Source organism: Euprymna scolopes, chromosome 43 (genome assembly GCF_053919585.1).
Source record: "Euprymna scolopes isolate OS-2025 chromosome 43, ASM5391958v1, whole genome shotgun sequence".
NCBI lineage: Eukaryota > Metazoa > Mollusca > Cephalopoda > Sepiida > Sepiolidae > Euprymna > Euprymna scolopes.
Window position 1 is genome coordinate 44869190 of NC_136524.1, and position 17414 is coordinate 44886603.

A 17414-nucleotide genomic window follows, 5' to 3' on the forward strand; every position below is an offset into this window, starting at 1 on the left:
AAGTTTGTGATATCAATACTATTATCCAGGATCTCTTTCTGTATTTCAAAGGTTAATGTGTTTATAGAAAATAATCTATTGCAACATTATTTGTGCAAATAGCATTAAAATCCATACCCTTCCATCCCTACCTACCCGATCAACAGGTGGTTGGCATGAATATGTAGTTAGATAAAATAGTGTACCGATAACTAATCTTGCCTTGACATATTTATCAAAGTGCTGACATCATCATCTTTTTTGCCTTCAAATTTTATCATCTTTCTCTTTCTCCTTCTCCCCCTCCTCCTCATCTTCCTGTCTACTTCTTCTTTTTCTTGCACTCTTCTTTCTTTCTTCTTTTTCTTTCTTTCTTTTCTTCTTTTTCTTGTACTATTCTTCTTCTTCTTTGTCTTTCTTTTTCTTTTTATACTATTCTATCTTCTTGTACGATTCCTTCTTCTTTTTCTCTTGTACGATTTCTTCTTCTTTTTTATACTATTCCTTCTTCTTCCACTTCTTCTTCTTCTTCTTCTTCTTCTTCTTCTTGTACGATTCCTTCTTCTTCCTCTTCTTCTTCTTCTTCTTCTTGATATCAATTTTTTTCATTTTTTTTTCAACTGTTATCGATTTTTTTTTCAACGATAAAAACAATTAACTTGTTTTAATAAAGAAAACGAAATGCATTCTGTTGAATTTAGTATTTTTTCTCCTTTTTGATAGGATTTACTATATTATGCTATACTTGATTAATAAATATAAAAATTTAAAAAATAATAATGTGTAAGGCACAAGAAACACACACATACACATGCACAGGAGAAGTGGTTACACAATTTTATCAACTTTTGAGCTGAGAAAAATAAATTCCCCTAAAGAAGATATGGATACATACCACTTCTGCAGAATTAAGACGAAATAGGAGAAATGGTGCTTCTACAGAATTAGGACAATAAATGGAGTTTTCAGATAAAAACAATGGTTTCTACTGATTTTTTTTTTTTTTGTCAATTCTAATAAGTTACAATGGTAGCTTCCAAATTATGCAGTTTTAAATTACCTGACTATTACTGAATTATTTAAAAAAGCAAAACAACTTTAGCAAGTGAAAAATTGCGGCCATCTTGTTTAAATTGAAATGAAAATTACCTCCCTTTTGAACTCTCTTGTGTTTCCACGATTGTTTTCTTCAAATTCTATTTTTTATTTTCTTTAATAAATAATTTTCTACCTTATCGATTTTCGTAAATTTTGCATATAAATCATCTTAAAAATACAAGGAATACGTTGTTTTCATGTGAAATTCAGTATTACAATTTCCGAGAATCTCGTCCTGATAGTGTAGAAGCGTCGGATGTCACAGGTCAATTTTTTTTTTTTTTTTTTTCGTCTATAATAAATTCTTAGTCAAGAAGTGTCAAACACTTTGAACAATCAAAGGGCGACAACTCCTGAATATTTGCCAAAGTTTACATTTCTTTTTTTTGTGTACCTCTTTAAGCATTTCTGATTTTAATCTATTCCGAATATATATATATATATATATATATATATATATATATATATATACATATATATATATATATACATATATATATATATATATATATATATATATATACATATATATATATATATATACATATATATATATATATACATATATATATACATATATAAATATATACATATATATATATATATATACATATATATATATATATATATACATATATATATATATATATATATACATATATATATATATATATACATATATATATATATATATATATACATATATATATATATAAGCTCGATAAAAGATAACTTTATAAATATTAATTCTTTAATATTTACAATATACTTTAGTTTTACCATTACTTTGGTAAATTTAATTGTAATTTTTATTTTATTTTTATTTTATGTATATATATATATATTTTGTGTACAGAAAGTTGTTAGTTGAGACAGGTCATTGGTACCGTCGGTTTCAAGCCCGATAATAAGGCCCGTTTAAGGTATCCTTATCGAGCTCTCTTCAGCCAATATTCGAAGAGAGCTCGATAAGGATACCTTAAACGGGCCTTATTATCGGGCTTGAAACCGACGGTACCAATGACCTGTCTCAACTAACAACTTTCTGTACACAAAATATAAGTACGCTCTTAAAATTTGGATTTTCCTTTTAATTGAGCACTCTGCTGGAATTCTTTTTCCAAAAAAACTAATCATATATATATATATATATATATAAATTCTTTTATGGATTTATGTGTCTCTGATGAGTTGTTTGATATACCCTTCTATAAAACACGTGTAAAACCGTATATCAAATAAAATGATATGAATGTGCTAGAAATATACTTGTGGTATTTGAATTGTTTACAAACGATATATATATATATATATATATATATATATATATATTATTTAAATTCCTTTAACTATACATGTATATTCTTTTATATCTTTCAGGTCTGTGACTTACTAAAAGAACATGGAGCCAAAGTAAACGAAGTTGATAACGATGGACGCCATCCTTTAATCCTTGCTGCCCAAGAAGGTCACGTAGCAGTCGTGTCAACACTATTAGACCACACAGCCACACTTGATCACAAGTCTCATGATGGGAAGACAGCATTCCGTGTGGCCTGCTTGGAAGGTCACAAAGACATTGCTCACCAACTCCTGTGCCAAGGCGCAGATGTCAACTATAAAGATGCCGATGGGCGATCAACGCTCTACGTTCTTGCGCTAGAAAACCGTATGGAGTTAGCGTCGTTCCTCTTGGACAATGGTGCTGATGTTGAAAGTGTGGACCTAGAAGGACGGAGTGCTCTCCATGTCGCCGCATGGCAGGGCCATTACGATATGGTAGAGTTGCTTTTGAATCATAGTGCTAACGCTAATGCGGTCGATAATGATCAAAGGACGGCATTGCAGTCAGCAGCCTGGCAAGGACATTCGGCTGTCGTAGAATTATTGTTGCACCAAGGTGCCAATGTCGATCATACCTGTAATCAAGGGGCTACTGCTTTATGTATTGCCTCGCAAGAAGGGCATGAAAACGTCGTTAAAATCCTATTGCAGTACGGTGCAAACGCAAACCATGCCGACCAATTTGGGCGTACACCAATCAGAGTAGCGCTGAAAAGTGGTCATGTGAGTGTATGCAAGATTCTGGAAGACTATGGTGCAGTTCCTGCGAACGGTATGAAATCGCAGAGCAGTTCTTCGAATTCCAGCAATGACACAAGACATTCATGTGATGCCAACGGTGCTTCCCTGATCGGTGCAAATGGCAACATTTTAGGTAGTTCACCATCCGATTCTTCCGAGTCCACTTTTGACAGGAGAAAATCCTACCACTCGAATAATTCTGTCTCCACAAAATCTCTGATGTCAAACCTAACGACGACATCATCTGCTAACCCGAGTGGTCAGTTGGTCAGTATGAAAGGAGACCGTGATTGCCTGACATTTACACAGCAGCTTCAACAATGCTCCATGGCTAGGCATAGGTCTCGGCCAATCAGTAGGATTCTCTCACCAGTCAGCGAACCACAAAGTCCTGTACAGAGCCCACCCATCTCTCCAAACTGCGAGACGGAGAACAGTACAAGGAATACAAACTCTAAATTATCTGCAGGGTTCCATACTAATAATCTGGCCGAAACTGATAGCCAAAGCTCTTTAACAAACAAATATATCTCTAGTTACGAACCCAATATGAATAATTTAGCCCATTCACCAGTCAAGTGTGCAGTGTCTAAAAAGGAGAATATCTCTACTACAATTAATATAATAACTAACCCTAACGCAGAACTTCTGTCCTCAGGAGATGAACCAGTTTGGCAAATTAACCCACATTTTCCAAACTTGAGCAGCTCCTTAGCAAAACTAGAGCTGCAACGGAAATGCGGCCTACCTGACGGTGCCTCTGCAGCCAATTTCATGGGGCAAGTAGGATTAGAACTAAGATCTCCAGAGACAAGACGAAAACGGAACGGAATTGTTACAAATCCAAATTATACTAAGGGGATTGGAGTGAATGGACACCTGAATAAGCTGTCGGATGAATCCATGGATTGCAATGCTGCCTGCACAGGTGCACCTTGTGGATCTTCGACTCCAAGTAGGAATTACACTGAAACATCATCTTCAACTGGACAAAAGGGAAAAAATGCTCAACGCCCTAAAGGTTTAGCGTTGAAGAAAGAAACCCCTCTATGATTACGTAAGTATTTTATGTATGTCTTAATCATCCAAATTTTAATCATCTTTTTAATGGTCTTCAGGTTGTCTTCTAAGCATAAAACTGCTCTTTTCATTCGTCTTTTTTTTTTCTTTTTTTTTTTCTGACAATTCATATATTGCTTATACTGGTGCTATTTCCCCCGAAAACGGATAAATATCCTGATTCTCAAATTATCACTCCAAAGATGTTTGATAGGGTTCTTGCTAATGTTGGCCAGTCTAAGGCTTCCGGTGTTGCTTTGATTCTTGTTATCATTCTTTCTTCTATCCTCTCAAAATTTATTCAATCTCTGCTTGCCTCAGTCCTGTTTCCCATCTTGTTGGAAGAGGAGTTCTTTCATGTTTCCTTATTTATTTATTTGGTTTTTTTTTTGGTTTTTTTTTTCATTTCTGACTTCTGCTTTTTCTGCTGAGTTGAAGAATCGCCTGTGTTACCCATAAAAAGTCCTTTCTGATTAACGTCCACATAAGGGTTTCCAATATTTTCATAATCATTTCATTTTTAATAAAACATGTTATAATAAAAATATATATATATGTATATACTTTGAAATTTTTATAATGGTTTCATTTTTAATAAAATATGTTACAATAAAATATATATATATATATATATATATTTTTTTTTTTTTTGATTGTAACATATATATATTGCAATATATATATATATATATATATATACTTTAAAAAATTTTATCATAGTTTCATTTTTAATAAAATATGTTATGATAAAATATATATATATATATATATATATATATATATATACATTGAAATTTTTTTATCATGGTCTCACTTTTAATAAAATATGTTCTAATAAAAATAAATTTCTTACTTTAAATGCTTCCTTTTTAGAATGGTTTTAATAAAATTTTTATATATATATATATATATATATATATATATATATGTGTGGGTGTGTATATATGTGTGTGTGTGTGTATATATATATATATATATATATATATATATATATATAATGTGTATATATACATATATATATGTGTGTGTGTGTGTATGTATTTTATACATTATGGTGTTAAAAGCACACATAAGCTCTAGCATCATATATAGCTTCTCCCAGTCAACTCATCCCCACGTTGTGAGTTCTTCTACACTAATGAGGCTCTCGTGAATGGCGAGTGTTCAGCACCAGAAAACTGGACCCCCACTTCCTTGTGGAATAAGCTTTTTGAACCAAAGGCTAAGGGTGAGGTAACTCTGGCAGAAACCTTCAGAGGAGCTTAGACCCTGCTGACTGCAGCATTTATGACCCACTGGCGTGTGGACTATGCTCTGGTTCCCAGTTACCTGTCACAGTCATGGGTAAATGATATTATGGGGGTAGAAGGAGCTCCTACAAACTGCAGTGAAGGCAATCCTTCTAGGCGAGGACAACTCTTATGAAAAATCTGTGGCCAAAGCAATTACCAGTCATCTTGCAATGGCTTGTCACTGGGTTATTGTTGCGGAGACTTAGAGAGTGGCACACATGTCGTACAAGTGCTTGCCACTTTAATCCAATGATGTACAGATGTTGCTTGGGATCTCTCTTTTTATTTTTCATCTTTTCATATCTTTTTATCTTTTATCTCTTCTTCATTTTTACTGCAAGTCCTATGGCGATGGAGGAGTGGCAACGTGTACAGACTTGACCAGTTGGAGGTACACAGTCACAAATCTGCAGACGCGGCAGGAATCCTATCTTAACATCGTTGTTGTGCATTCACATGACAGAGGCCAACTCCGGTGACTGAGCATCTCTATTATATTTGAAAGAAATGTTTTCGTTTTTTTTTTTCAAAAGACCTTTTATATTTCTACACACCCACAAATAGGAAATAAATACAGAAAAGATATAAACATTTATATATTTTTCTGTATTGATTTTTTTATCCATACATATTTATATATATATATATATATATATATATATATATATATATATATATATATATATATATATATATATATATATATACATACAGCATCGCTCAGTTTCGAGTGGCCACCCAGTACATTTTTATGAATCCCCCCCCCCCTAACTTAAAAAAAAAAATTTCTTTTTTTTTTTTTTTTTTTTCTTGGATAGTTATATCAAATGTAAATATGATAAACATTAAAAATTTTCTTGGTAACTTGCAAAAGAAATAAAATGAATGAATATTTTTAGAAAATGTTGAAAAGAGGAGGAAGGGGTCATGAAAAAGTGCCCACACCTCTTTAGTGGAAGATATCCATGATTGGACTCATCTTACCACGTTGTTTTCTCGAAATTCTTGATAAGAATTATTGAAAATGCTTACTATACCAATGAAAATAAGAAAATTGGTTGTTGCGAAAAAGGAAAAAGGCGAATCCCTTAATTCCATAGCTAAACAGTTGTAAATGCATGGATCAACAGTGGAAAAAAATATGAAAAAATTATGTAATCTATGGAACAATCCAGAATCTTCCAAAAGGCTATAGAAAGAGAAAACTGACAGAGAGAGATGAGAAGAGACTTTGTTTAAATTCAAGGAAACACCCATATTGGGTGAGGGTGGGGACCAAGAAGCTTCTTGCAAATACAGATTTGTCTGTAAATATATCTCTTTCTACATGTAAGAGAACTTTAAGGAGGCATAATTTACAGGGGTTAGGGTTAGGGTTAGGGTTAAGTGGCTTACAAAAAAAAAAAAAAAAAAAAAAAACTATTAAAAATGAGCCATGTTGCTAACAGGAAAATTTCTGTAAGAATATATTGGAAAAAAAATAGGAACTTGATAATATTGTCTACTCGGGTGAATGCAGGATAGACCTTTATCCAAGGGGCCGAATATATGTAAGAACAACCCCATACCTTCATAAGAAGTACAAATATGTCAGGAAAACCTTCAAAGAGGCAAATTCCTCTATTAATAATTGGGGATGCATCAAACTGTATAAAGGTAACTTGAACAGTTATAAATACCAAGATATATTGGATTAAACATACCTTCAAACCCACCAAAATGGGCATGTATTTATGCAGGATGGGGAAAAGTGCCACACCTCTAAAAGTTCTAGAGATTATCTGAATAAAAGTTCTAGAGATTATCTGAATAAAAGTTCTAGAGATTATCTGAATAAAAGTTCTAGAGATTATCTGGATAAAAGTTCTAGAGATTATCTGGATAAAAGTTCTAGAGATTATCTGGATAAAAGTTCTAGAGATTATCTGAATAAAAGTTCTAGAGATTATCTGAATAAAAGTTCTAGAGATTATCTGGATAAAAGTTCTAGAGATTATCTGAATAAAAGTTCTAGAGATTATCTGGATAAAAGTTCTAGAGATTATCTGGATAAAAGTTCTAGAGATTATCTGAATAAAAGTTCTAGAGATTATCTGAATAAAAGTTCTAGAGATTATCTGAATAAAAGTTCTAGAGATTATCTGGATAAAAGTTCTAGAGATTATCTGGATAAAAGTTCTAGAGATTATCTGGATAAAAGTTCTAGAGATTATCTGAATAAAAGTTCTAGAGATTATCTGAATAAAAGTTCTAGAGATTATCTGAATAAAAGTTCTAGAGATTATCTGAATAAAAGTTCTAGAGATTATCTGGATAAAAGTTCTAGAGATTATCTGAATAAAAGTTCTAGAGATTATCTGAATAAAAGTTCTAGAGATTATCTGGATAAAAGTTCTAGAGATTATCTGAATAAAAGTTCTAGAGATTATCTGGATAAAAGTTCTAGAGATTATCTGAATAAAAGTTCTAGAGATTATCTGAATAAAAGAGTATTACTGTGTTGTCTGACTGGCCAGCATAGAGTCCTAAGTTAAATCCTATATAAAATCTTTCGAGACTTTTTTAAAATTTTAATTAGGAAAATATACACCATGGAACTTGGATCAATTATGGGCCAATGTTATAGAGGAATTCAACAATATCCCGAATTCTTACATTACAAAGCTCTATGATTCAGTGTCAAAGAGGTTGATATAACAAAGGCTGGCACACAAAATATTAAAAGCAAAAATGTAAAAAAAAAAAAAAGTGAAGAGATTAAAAGAATTATTATCATTAAAAAAAATATTTATATAAAAAAAAAAAACTTTAAATTAATAAGTAAAAATTTTTTTTATTCAAATGTCATACTGGCCACTTTTTTATGACTCCCCCACCCCTTCGGTGCTTAATCATAAAAACATATTTTTTTTTTATAACATGTATAATTTATAGATTGATTTGTTCATTTTATAAGTAATATTAATAATATAAACAACAAGAATTCGAAGAAAAAACAAGAAAAATATTTTTTTTTTCAATCATTTTTGGGAAAAATTTATAAAAATGTACTGGGTGGCCACTTGAAACTGAGCGATGCTGTAAATGTGTGTGTGTGTGTGTGTGTGTGTGTGTGTGTGTGTGTGTGTGTGTGTGTGTGTGTGTGTGTGTGTGTGTGTGTGTGTGATAATTATTTACTATATTATCTCTGGCTTCATTAGCAAAGATCTAATTTATTCGGCTACCATTAACTGCGAGAAACCGTGCTGAAATTTAAACATTTTTTTTTGTTTTAATGCTTTTCAACGGCTGTCAGAGTGATCTAATCATGTTAGAAAGTCAATTTTATTTAAAAATTTGTAGAGGAATTGAAACATTATTATACTTTAATTTCTGTATTTTTGAAGATTATAAAAAAATATTCATTAATTTAGGTAATCCTATTTGTTGTAATAAAAATGAAGTGCTTACTTACTTTGCATATTTTTGTACTTTTTTACATGATGATTTGATTTATTTTTAAACGAGTTGTAATAATAAATTAAATTAATCCTTTTTAAAATAACGTAAAAACGGATTTTAAGTGTAAAAAAAAAAAAGTCAATTAAAATCACTGATTACACTGACAATTTATTCATCGAAAAAAAATATGCAAAAACAGTTTATTAATAATTAAAAAGAATACAGCAGGTAGGATGCAAATCCTGTCTGGTTCCTTTTTGTTTTTGTTACACTTTTTCCCATCCATATTTGTCTAAATTAATCGTTATTAAAAATAATACCATTTTTTTTTTTAATTATTTTTTTTCATAGTGATCCTGGATCTTAATTTTTTCAATTTTTATTTTTTTTTATTTTTTCAAGATTTAAAAAAAAAACTCTTATGCTAATGTTTACAAATTCCACAAGAATTGTTATAATTAAAATCATGTGAAATATTTTTTTGCAATTATTATTATTTTTATTTATGTTTTTGATTCAAATATTGAATAACCAATGCTTAATTCAATGATAATATCGTTAAAATTAATATTTCTTTCAGTGATATTGATTTCATTAACACAAACTTTAGGGGCTTTTATTGAAATGTTCCTGAAATATTAAAAAAATATTTTGATTAACATGTATGTACAAATACTAAATGTCTTTTTCTTTTTTTTTTTTCAGTACTTAAAACTTTAACTTAAGCAAAGATAAGTTTTTGCTTACACAAAATAACACATTTTCACTAAGATTTAAAAAAAAAAATGTTTTTTTCTTTTTTACAAATTAGTTCGAATTGGGGGGGGGGGAAACATTGCCACCATTGCATGCAACGTTTTACTATTGTCCATTGAATCTAATCAAAAATTATAAAAAATAATAAAAAAATGAAGCTTTTTATAGTTTTACTTAAGTCTCTGTGTCTAATATAAAGAAACAAAGAAGCTTTTTATGGTTTTATGTTGGTCAAATAATTTATGAACCTTAAGTGCACATTTACCTATTTTATTTATTTTTTTCGATTCAAACACAGTGTAAAAAAAAAAAAAAAAAAAATGTACTCCAAAATTCACATACTGATTTTCTGTTTGTGTTTACACGATGTAAAAAAAAAAAAAGCGCACGTGCGCGCGCACACACACACACTTTGATTTTTTTTGGATTATTATTATTACTAAGAATGCAATTATGAATTAATTAAGATTTCTACCTGGTCATGACTGAGGACAAGAAGCAAGCTACCCCTGTGAGCTAAATAACGAGTATTGTTTGAAATTCCGTACTGATTCTTAAGTTTGATAGAAAGATTTCCACGTTCGACAAGATAGATCTGAAGAAGGTCAAAGATTACATCGGCTGAAAGGCTATGAGAATAACATCCAAATAAGAATAGTAGTTCTAATTGTTTTGTTTTTTGTTTTTTTCCATGGAAATCGCTCCAGACAAGGCATTTGATGTAAGGAGCTAAGAAAAGAAAAAAAATAATACTTCAAAATCAAAAACTAACCAATGATAAGTGTTAGGCAGATTAGATTTCAACCTAGAAAACAGCAATTCTTCCCTCTTTGTCAGAAACACCACTCATGGAATGTGATAACTTAAAGGACAAAATAAGGAAAACAAGAGTTATAAGTCTGTCAAAAGTAAACCCAAGGTTCACTTTCTAATTTCCACTCTTGAATGGAAATGATTATGATCCAGAAAATCGCAATTCTTCACCTTTTGTCAGAAATATTGCTCATAAAGGAAGTGAGAGTTATGAGGCTGCCGACGATCCATTCTCTACTCTCCACTGTTAGCTGGATAGATTTTGATCCAGAAAACGGCAATCTTCACATCCCCCACCCCCCGTCATGTCTGAAACATTGCTTGTAGAATGTGAGAACTAAAGGACAAAATAAGTGAAGCAAAAGTTACAAGACTTCCAAAAGTAAACTGAAAATTCACTTTCTATTCTCGTAATAATCCAAATAATCTAAAAGATATAATCAGTCCTAATCCAAAAAAAATTCTAAAACGTAAAATACACTTTATTACATTTTTTTATGATTAAAAAAAAAAGATACTAATGCAGAGAAGGTACCATGCTATATTTTTTTAAATAGTATTTTCAAGTTTTACAATATTATTTGTTTATTAAATTCCTAGATGAAAATACAAATTAGTTACGAAACACCATCCCCTCTCAATGTTAAGAATGGTTTTCTAAATAATAATGTTATTATTTCAGCACGGTACCTTCTCTGCATAAGTACCAAAAGTAATAATAGACATTTTTTTCTTCTTTCTTTGTGTAATTTCAGGAGGCCACTGGTTATGAAGATGACTGTTCGAGTTGAGGCAATTTGTAGATGAAGATCTTGCAAAAGAAGCAAAAAAAAAAAAAAAAAAAAAAATGAATCATGGTTTTACCAAAGAAACCTCTAACTTAGATTTTGAAAAGAAAGAAAGATATTATTCTTCCAACCCGTTTTCCATTCATCCAAAGTTTTATTTGGTACAAGAAAATATTCCAAACAAAACTAAAAAAAAAAGAAAAAAAATACAGTTTGTTGTATTTTATGGCTAAAAGCGAAATGGAAAAGAAATGCTTTGTAATAAGTTTCTCATTCATTTATCATATTACAAATTTCAGGAAAACAAACTATGCACTTAATGAAACCTTAAATACAAAAAATCGGTAATTAAAAAGAAAGGAAAAGAAAATCACATATATCCATTTCAAAACAAAAACTTTGGGTGCTTGTCTAGAATTCAGCATAATTAAAAAAAATAAAAAAAATACAGAAAAATTTTTGTGATGTACATGTCCATCATTAAACAGAAATGTCATATTCCAAAAATCACACAAATTGATTAAGTAGTTTTTACTTTTATATAGAAAATCATTTTTTTTAATGTTTTTCCGTAATTAATAGTAATTCGTAGTCATTACAAGAATGATTTTGGTCTCTATATTTGTCTTGGTAGTTTGAATCGAGTTGTCTCCCTTTATTTATTTAATATGGTGGAGAGAGAGACGCACACACACACACACATACACACACACACACCATCCTCGCTTCCTCGTAAAATTTGATTTTCTTAATAAAAAAAGAAATTACTTGCTCAATTTATATGCTTTTTGGAATATGTAATTTTCGTTACATGACGAGCACGTACATCACAAAGATTTTTCTGTATTTTTTTTTTTTTTTTTTGATTAGGTTGAATTCTGGACAAGAACCAAACTTTGTTTAAGGAAGTTTTTTTAAGACTATTTTTTAGGTGTGATATTGGTTTATTGGCAATTGAAAGCTTAATGCATTGTTCTAAGGGAGGTAACTGTATTTTACTAAAATAGTTGAAAAATAATTTTTCCTTACAATTACCCAAATGTTTTGTTTAAGAAAAAGGCACTTCTGCATGTCAGTGAGCAACAGAGACGAGTTATCGACCCCTGTTCTTCGAAAGAGAACTGACATCTAGCGGCCACTATGTGAACCTCAATTATAAACAAGTGTCTACGATAACGCAAAAATATATAATGAAATAAATAGCACAAAAATATGATAATCGAAACATTTTTAATGTATAAATTTTTTTTTTTTTTTTTCAACGAGAGATTCAGAACTGGAAATAAAATAATAAGTATGATAAAAACAGGAAATATTTATAAATTGTTTTTAGAATTATTTTTTTTTTTTAGTAAGGTTGTATAAAAATGTAGCAAAATATAATTAAAAAAATATTAATATAATTTCTTTCCAATGAGTGATTCAGAACTGAAAATAAAATAATGAGTATGATAAAAAAAACACACACAAAATATTTATAATTTGTTTTTAGATTTATTTGGGTTTTTTTTTTATAGTAAGGTTGTATAAAAATGTAGCAAAACACAATTTAAAAGTCATGAAACATTTATAGAGGCTTAAGAATTTTTTTTTTTTTTTTTATACAGAAAGATAGTATAAATGTGTAGCAAAATATAATTTTAGTTTGCACGCACTTTTAGAAAAGGAAGAGTTATCTACTCCTGTTCTTTGGTTGACAAGTGACATCTGGTGGCGGTTCTTGGAACAAAAATACATGCATTCGCCTCATGTCACTGACATGCAGAAGTGCCCAGAAAAATTACAATATCGTCACATTTTACATATTTTTGTTGTTAATGTTATAAAACTTTGTTACATTAGATGAAAGTAGTTGAAAAAGATCTTGCTTTGCAATTCATAGTAAAATAGAATTACCTCCTGAGACCAATCAGTTAAACTTTCGAATTGCCGGTTTGATATCTAATAAACAAACAAATCAGCAAAACTTTATAAGCAAAGTAAAATACATAAAATGTTACTAAATACGAATAAGAACGTTTATTAGCATGTATTTATAGAGCTTTTTGTCGTCTTTTTTTTTTTTTTTTTCAAACCAGAAAGATGAATGTTAAGTCATATTTGATTCTCAATGAAATAATACTTATTTTTATTATTATTTTTAATTCAATCTTATTCAAAAAAAAGAAAAAAAGGTGAATTCATTTTCCGTAAATTTTCCCCACAGAAGATCTCTTTTCTACTATCTTATTATAATTGAAAGATACTTTTCATCTCGAGTTCATCAGAAAAATGTGAATTTTGTATTTTAATAGCTGATGATGATAAATGTTAATAAAAAGAAAATCATCTTTCAACTAGCATTCATCAGAACAATATGAATGTTAGTAGAAAAAAAATCATCTTTTAATTAACATTCATAAATAAATATTTAAACTAGCATTCATTAGAACAGTATGAATGTTAAAGAGATTATATTTCAAATAACATCCATGAATATACATTTAAACTAGCAGTCATTAGAAAAGAATGCCAAAAAAATTATCTTTCAATTAGCATTCAATAATAAATATTTAAACTTGCATTCATTAAACAGTATGAATGTTAAAAATATATAATAAATAGCATTTATAAATAAATGTTTAAACTAGCATTCATTAGAGAAGAATAAATGCTAAAAAATTAATCTTTCAATTAGTATTCATAAATAAATATTTAAACTAGCATTCATTAGAACAGTAGGAATATTAAAAAGATCTTCTTTCAACTGTCGTTTATCAGAATAATATAAATGTTAGTAAAGCAATCTTTTTGTTGGAATTTATTAAAATGGTATGAATGTTAGTAGCAAGAAGACCTTCTTTTGGTTATCCTTATCAATAGAGTATGAATGTTAGCAGAATAAAATGGTTGTCTTTCGATTAGCATTCATCAGAGGTATAACAAATTAATCTTATTTAATTTAAGCACTTCTTGACTCTGGCAATTTTTATTTTTATCCTATCCCAGAGTTCCACTTTTTGAAGGTATAGCTGAATACCTCCTTCTCTATAAAAAAAAAATTTAAAAAAAACAAAAACGCTCATATGTCTAACTTTGACCTCGTGGGGAGGCAATTAATTAGGGATAATTAAAATGCATGTATAAATGAGTATAACAGCAGTATGATATATTCAATGAGCTCCTTACAGTATTTGTAAAAAAAATTCAGGAAATAAAGACACTTTCTTTCTGCTTACTCAACGCTGCCAACAAGAAAAGGATACACAGTAAAACTAATCATAATCTAGTCAAATAACTTTTCATAAAATTATATTTATCTGATCTGCATTTCTGATGAGACAAATTCAACTAAAGTTCCTCTTTTTGGAAGAATATAGCTTGCTGAATGAATACCCTCTCCACATTAAAAAGCCAATCCTTGTGCTTACATTTGACCTCTAAAAATTTTGAGTGGGAATAATCTTCTTTCTTCACTTACTTTTTAATTAACTTAATGAATAGATTTCTCCTTAAATTTAATGGAAATCGTTTCAGATTTTAGCACACAAAAAATAAAAATGAGAATGATACTTAAATAAAACATATTACTTTATTTAAAGATTAATAATTTAAAAAAAAAATTTATTTTTACATATCATATGAATATTTACATCCTCTTAGCAATAAAATAATCAATTAATTTATTTATTTATTTATGAAAATAAGTATTTGAAGAAGCTGAAACAAGTTGTTTGCTGAATAAAAATAAAATATGTCACCGAGCAATGATTGATTAATATTTCTCCTCCAAATTCTTAGCTGGATTTACAACAAACTTATTTAAAAAAAAAAATTAAAAAAAAAAAAAAAAAATTATTTTGATCTTAGAAGGAAGAAAAATTACGTACTTCTCTTTGTTTGTGACTTAATTCTCTCTTAAATAAAAATAGATTGATAAAAATAGAAAAATATAAATTACACAAGACATACAAAACAAATGAATGTCCATAAAGGGAGATAATTGTTATATTTATCTGATCTGCATTTGGAACGAGACAAATTCAACAATCCTGCACCTCCCTGACCTTCAAACTAGGATCAGAGTGTTGTATCTGTTCTGTCCTTAAAAGGGGAGAAATCCTTATTGATTCTGGCATTTTAAATTTCTTTTTATCCAATCCAGAGTTTCTCTTTTTTGGAAGTGTAGCTAGCTAAATGCCTTTTTCTCATTAAAATGCCTACCTTGTGTCTAACTTTAGCCTCTGGGGAAGCAAGTAAATATGGACAATAATTTTTGATATTATATCTACATATCTATATTACAAAGTTGACAGGTAATTTTACATTCGTTTCATACTATTATGTTCTTTGTTGATTCCATCTTTTGTTTTTAATTATTTGTAGATTTGTATGTAAGTGTATGCTTAGCTAAAATAAATGTACACTCATTGTTTAGTCAAGATTTCACTCCTCAAATAATTTTTATAGCAGTAATAGCTTTAAGAATGTCATAAAAGTCTGAAATCTTGACTAGTCAATGTAAGTGAAACAATCCATATATATATATATATATATATATATATATATATATATATATATATATATATATATATATATATATATATAGTAAGTTATAAAATATATATGGTGATTAAGCTGCACTGAATATTCTGCGCTTCTGTGGTTATGCGCGAATTCTGTGGTTGTTTATCGTTTTTATATTTATATAAAAATGATAAACAACCACAGAATTCGCGCATAAGCCTGAAGAGTCCTAGAGTGGATGAAACGCGGAATATTCAGTGTAGCCTAATCGCCATATATATTTTATAAATTACTAACTAGCTCTACCTACGTATTGAGCACTTTTGAAGTAAATACTTAAAGTTTACGCATAAATCTATACTTTCGTATATTAATTTTATGTGAGTAAATTAAGTATTTATATATATATATATATATATATATATATATATATATATATACATATGGACCAGTGCTACTTTAGTATTGAGCACTGCAGGAATAGCTATATAGCAACTGGACTTATTGTTTAGTAATGTTTAAACATAATTCGTGTGTGTGTGTGTGTGCTCAATATCTTAGTAGAGCTGAATGTTTTTTATATTTTACAACCCAAAATTAATATCTTGAGGTTGAAAAAAAAAACATACATATATATACAAGGTTAAAGGTATTCAAGGTTGATAACTCATGAATTCAACGAGGTTATTAGAAGTGCTCAATAAAAGAAGAGCAAGATATATGTTTATTAATATAAACAAATTTACATGTTCGCGACACTGGACATACTAATGTTTTGGAAAAATGGTCTGTTAAAACCATAAGTCCTTGTCAAGTGACTTAATAAATGGTTGCTTTTCAAAGAAGAAACCAGTCTCCTCAAATTCAAGGACCAGTGTCTTCTTTGAAAAGCAACTATTTATTAAGTCATCTGACCGGGACTTGTTGTTCAAAACATTAGCATATCTAGTATTGCAACCATGAAAATTTGTTCATATTAATACATACATACATATATATATATTAGCAATTTTACTAGATTTCAAAGTCCAATAAGATGAATAAAATCTTGGAATATAGCAAAAATTATTATTTATACATTTATATATGCTCTGGTTTTATACCTTAACAAACATTGATTTTCTGATTTAAAAAAAAAAAAAAAGATTGGTATACATAAAGGATAAAAAAATATCCACTTGGTTTATATAATAGTGCTCAATAACAAACAGAGCTAATAGTGTTTGTTTAAACATACATGTATAGGCATTGCTACACTGGCATAACAATGTTTTGATTTAATGTCCGTCTTTTCCTTTAGGTGTCCATTTTGGAAGTCTTCAGAAAAAAAGGCAGACATTTTTTGCCTGACTATATTTTAGTTATTTATAACTGTGAATCGAAACATTGTCATGCCACGGTCGCAAAGCCTTAACATGTCTGTATAAACAAATACAAATAAATAAATATATGTGTGTGTGTGAGTTTAAGTAGTAAGAATATGAATCGAACAGAATGTAAAGAAATGAAAAAGGAATAAGTAATAAAATAAGACGAAATACAAAGAAACAAAATTTATATGTTTTGATTTCTGTGCTTACAGTTTGTCTTTATTTAT

At 29.3% G+C, this 17414-nt stretch overlaps 1 protein-coding gene across 1 annotated transcript in view; it reads left to right on the plus strand.

Moving 5' to 3' along the window:
• The window catches only part of LOC145268309 (uncharacterized), a 460028-nt gene extending 448631 nt beyond the window's left edge, over positions 1 to 11397 (plus strand). Inside the window, exons 5-6 of the mRNA XM_080123767.1 lie at positions 2458 to 4219; positions 11279 to 11397. Of these exons, the coding sequence (XP_079979893.1) occupies positions 2458 to 4215 (1758 nt within the window). The 3' untranslated portion in view covers positions 4216 to 4219; positions 11279 to 11397. The remainder of the gene's footprint in view (positions 1 to 2457; positions 4220 to 11278) is intronic.
• The last annotated feature ends 6017 nt before the right edge of the window (positions 11398 to 17414 follow it).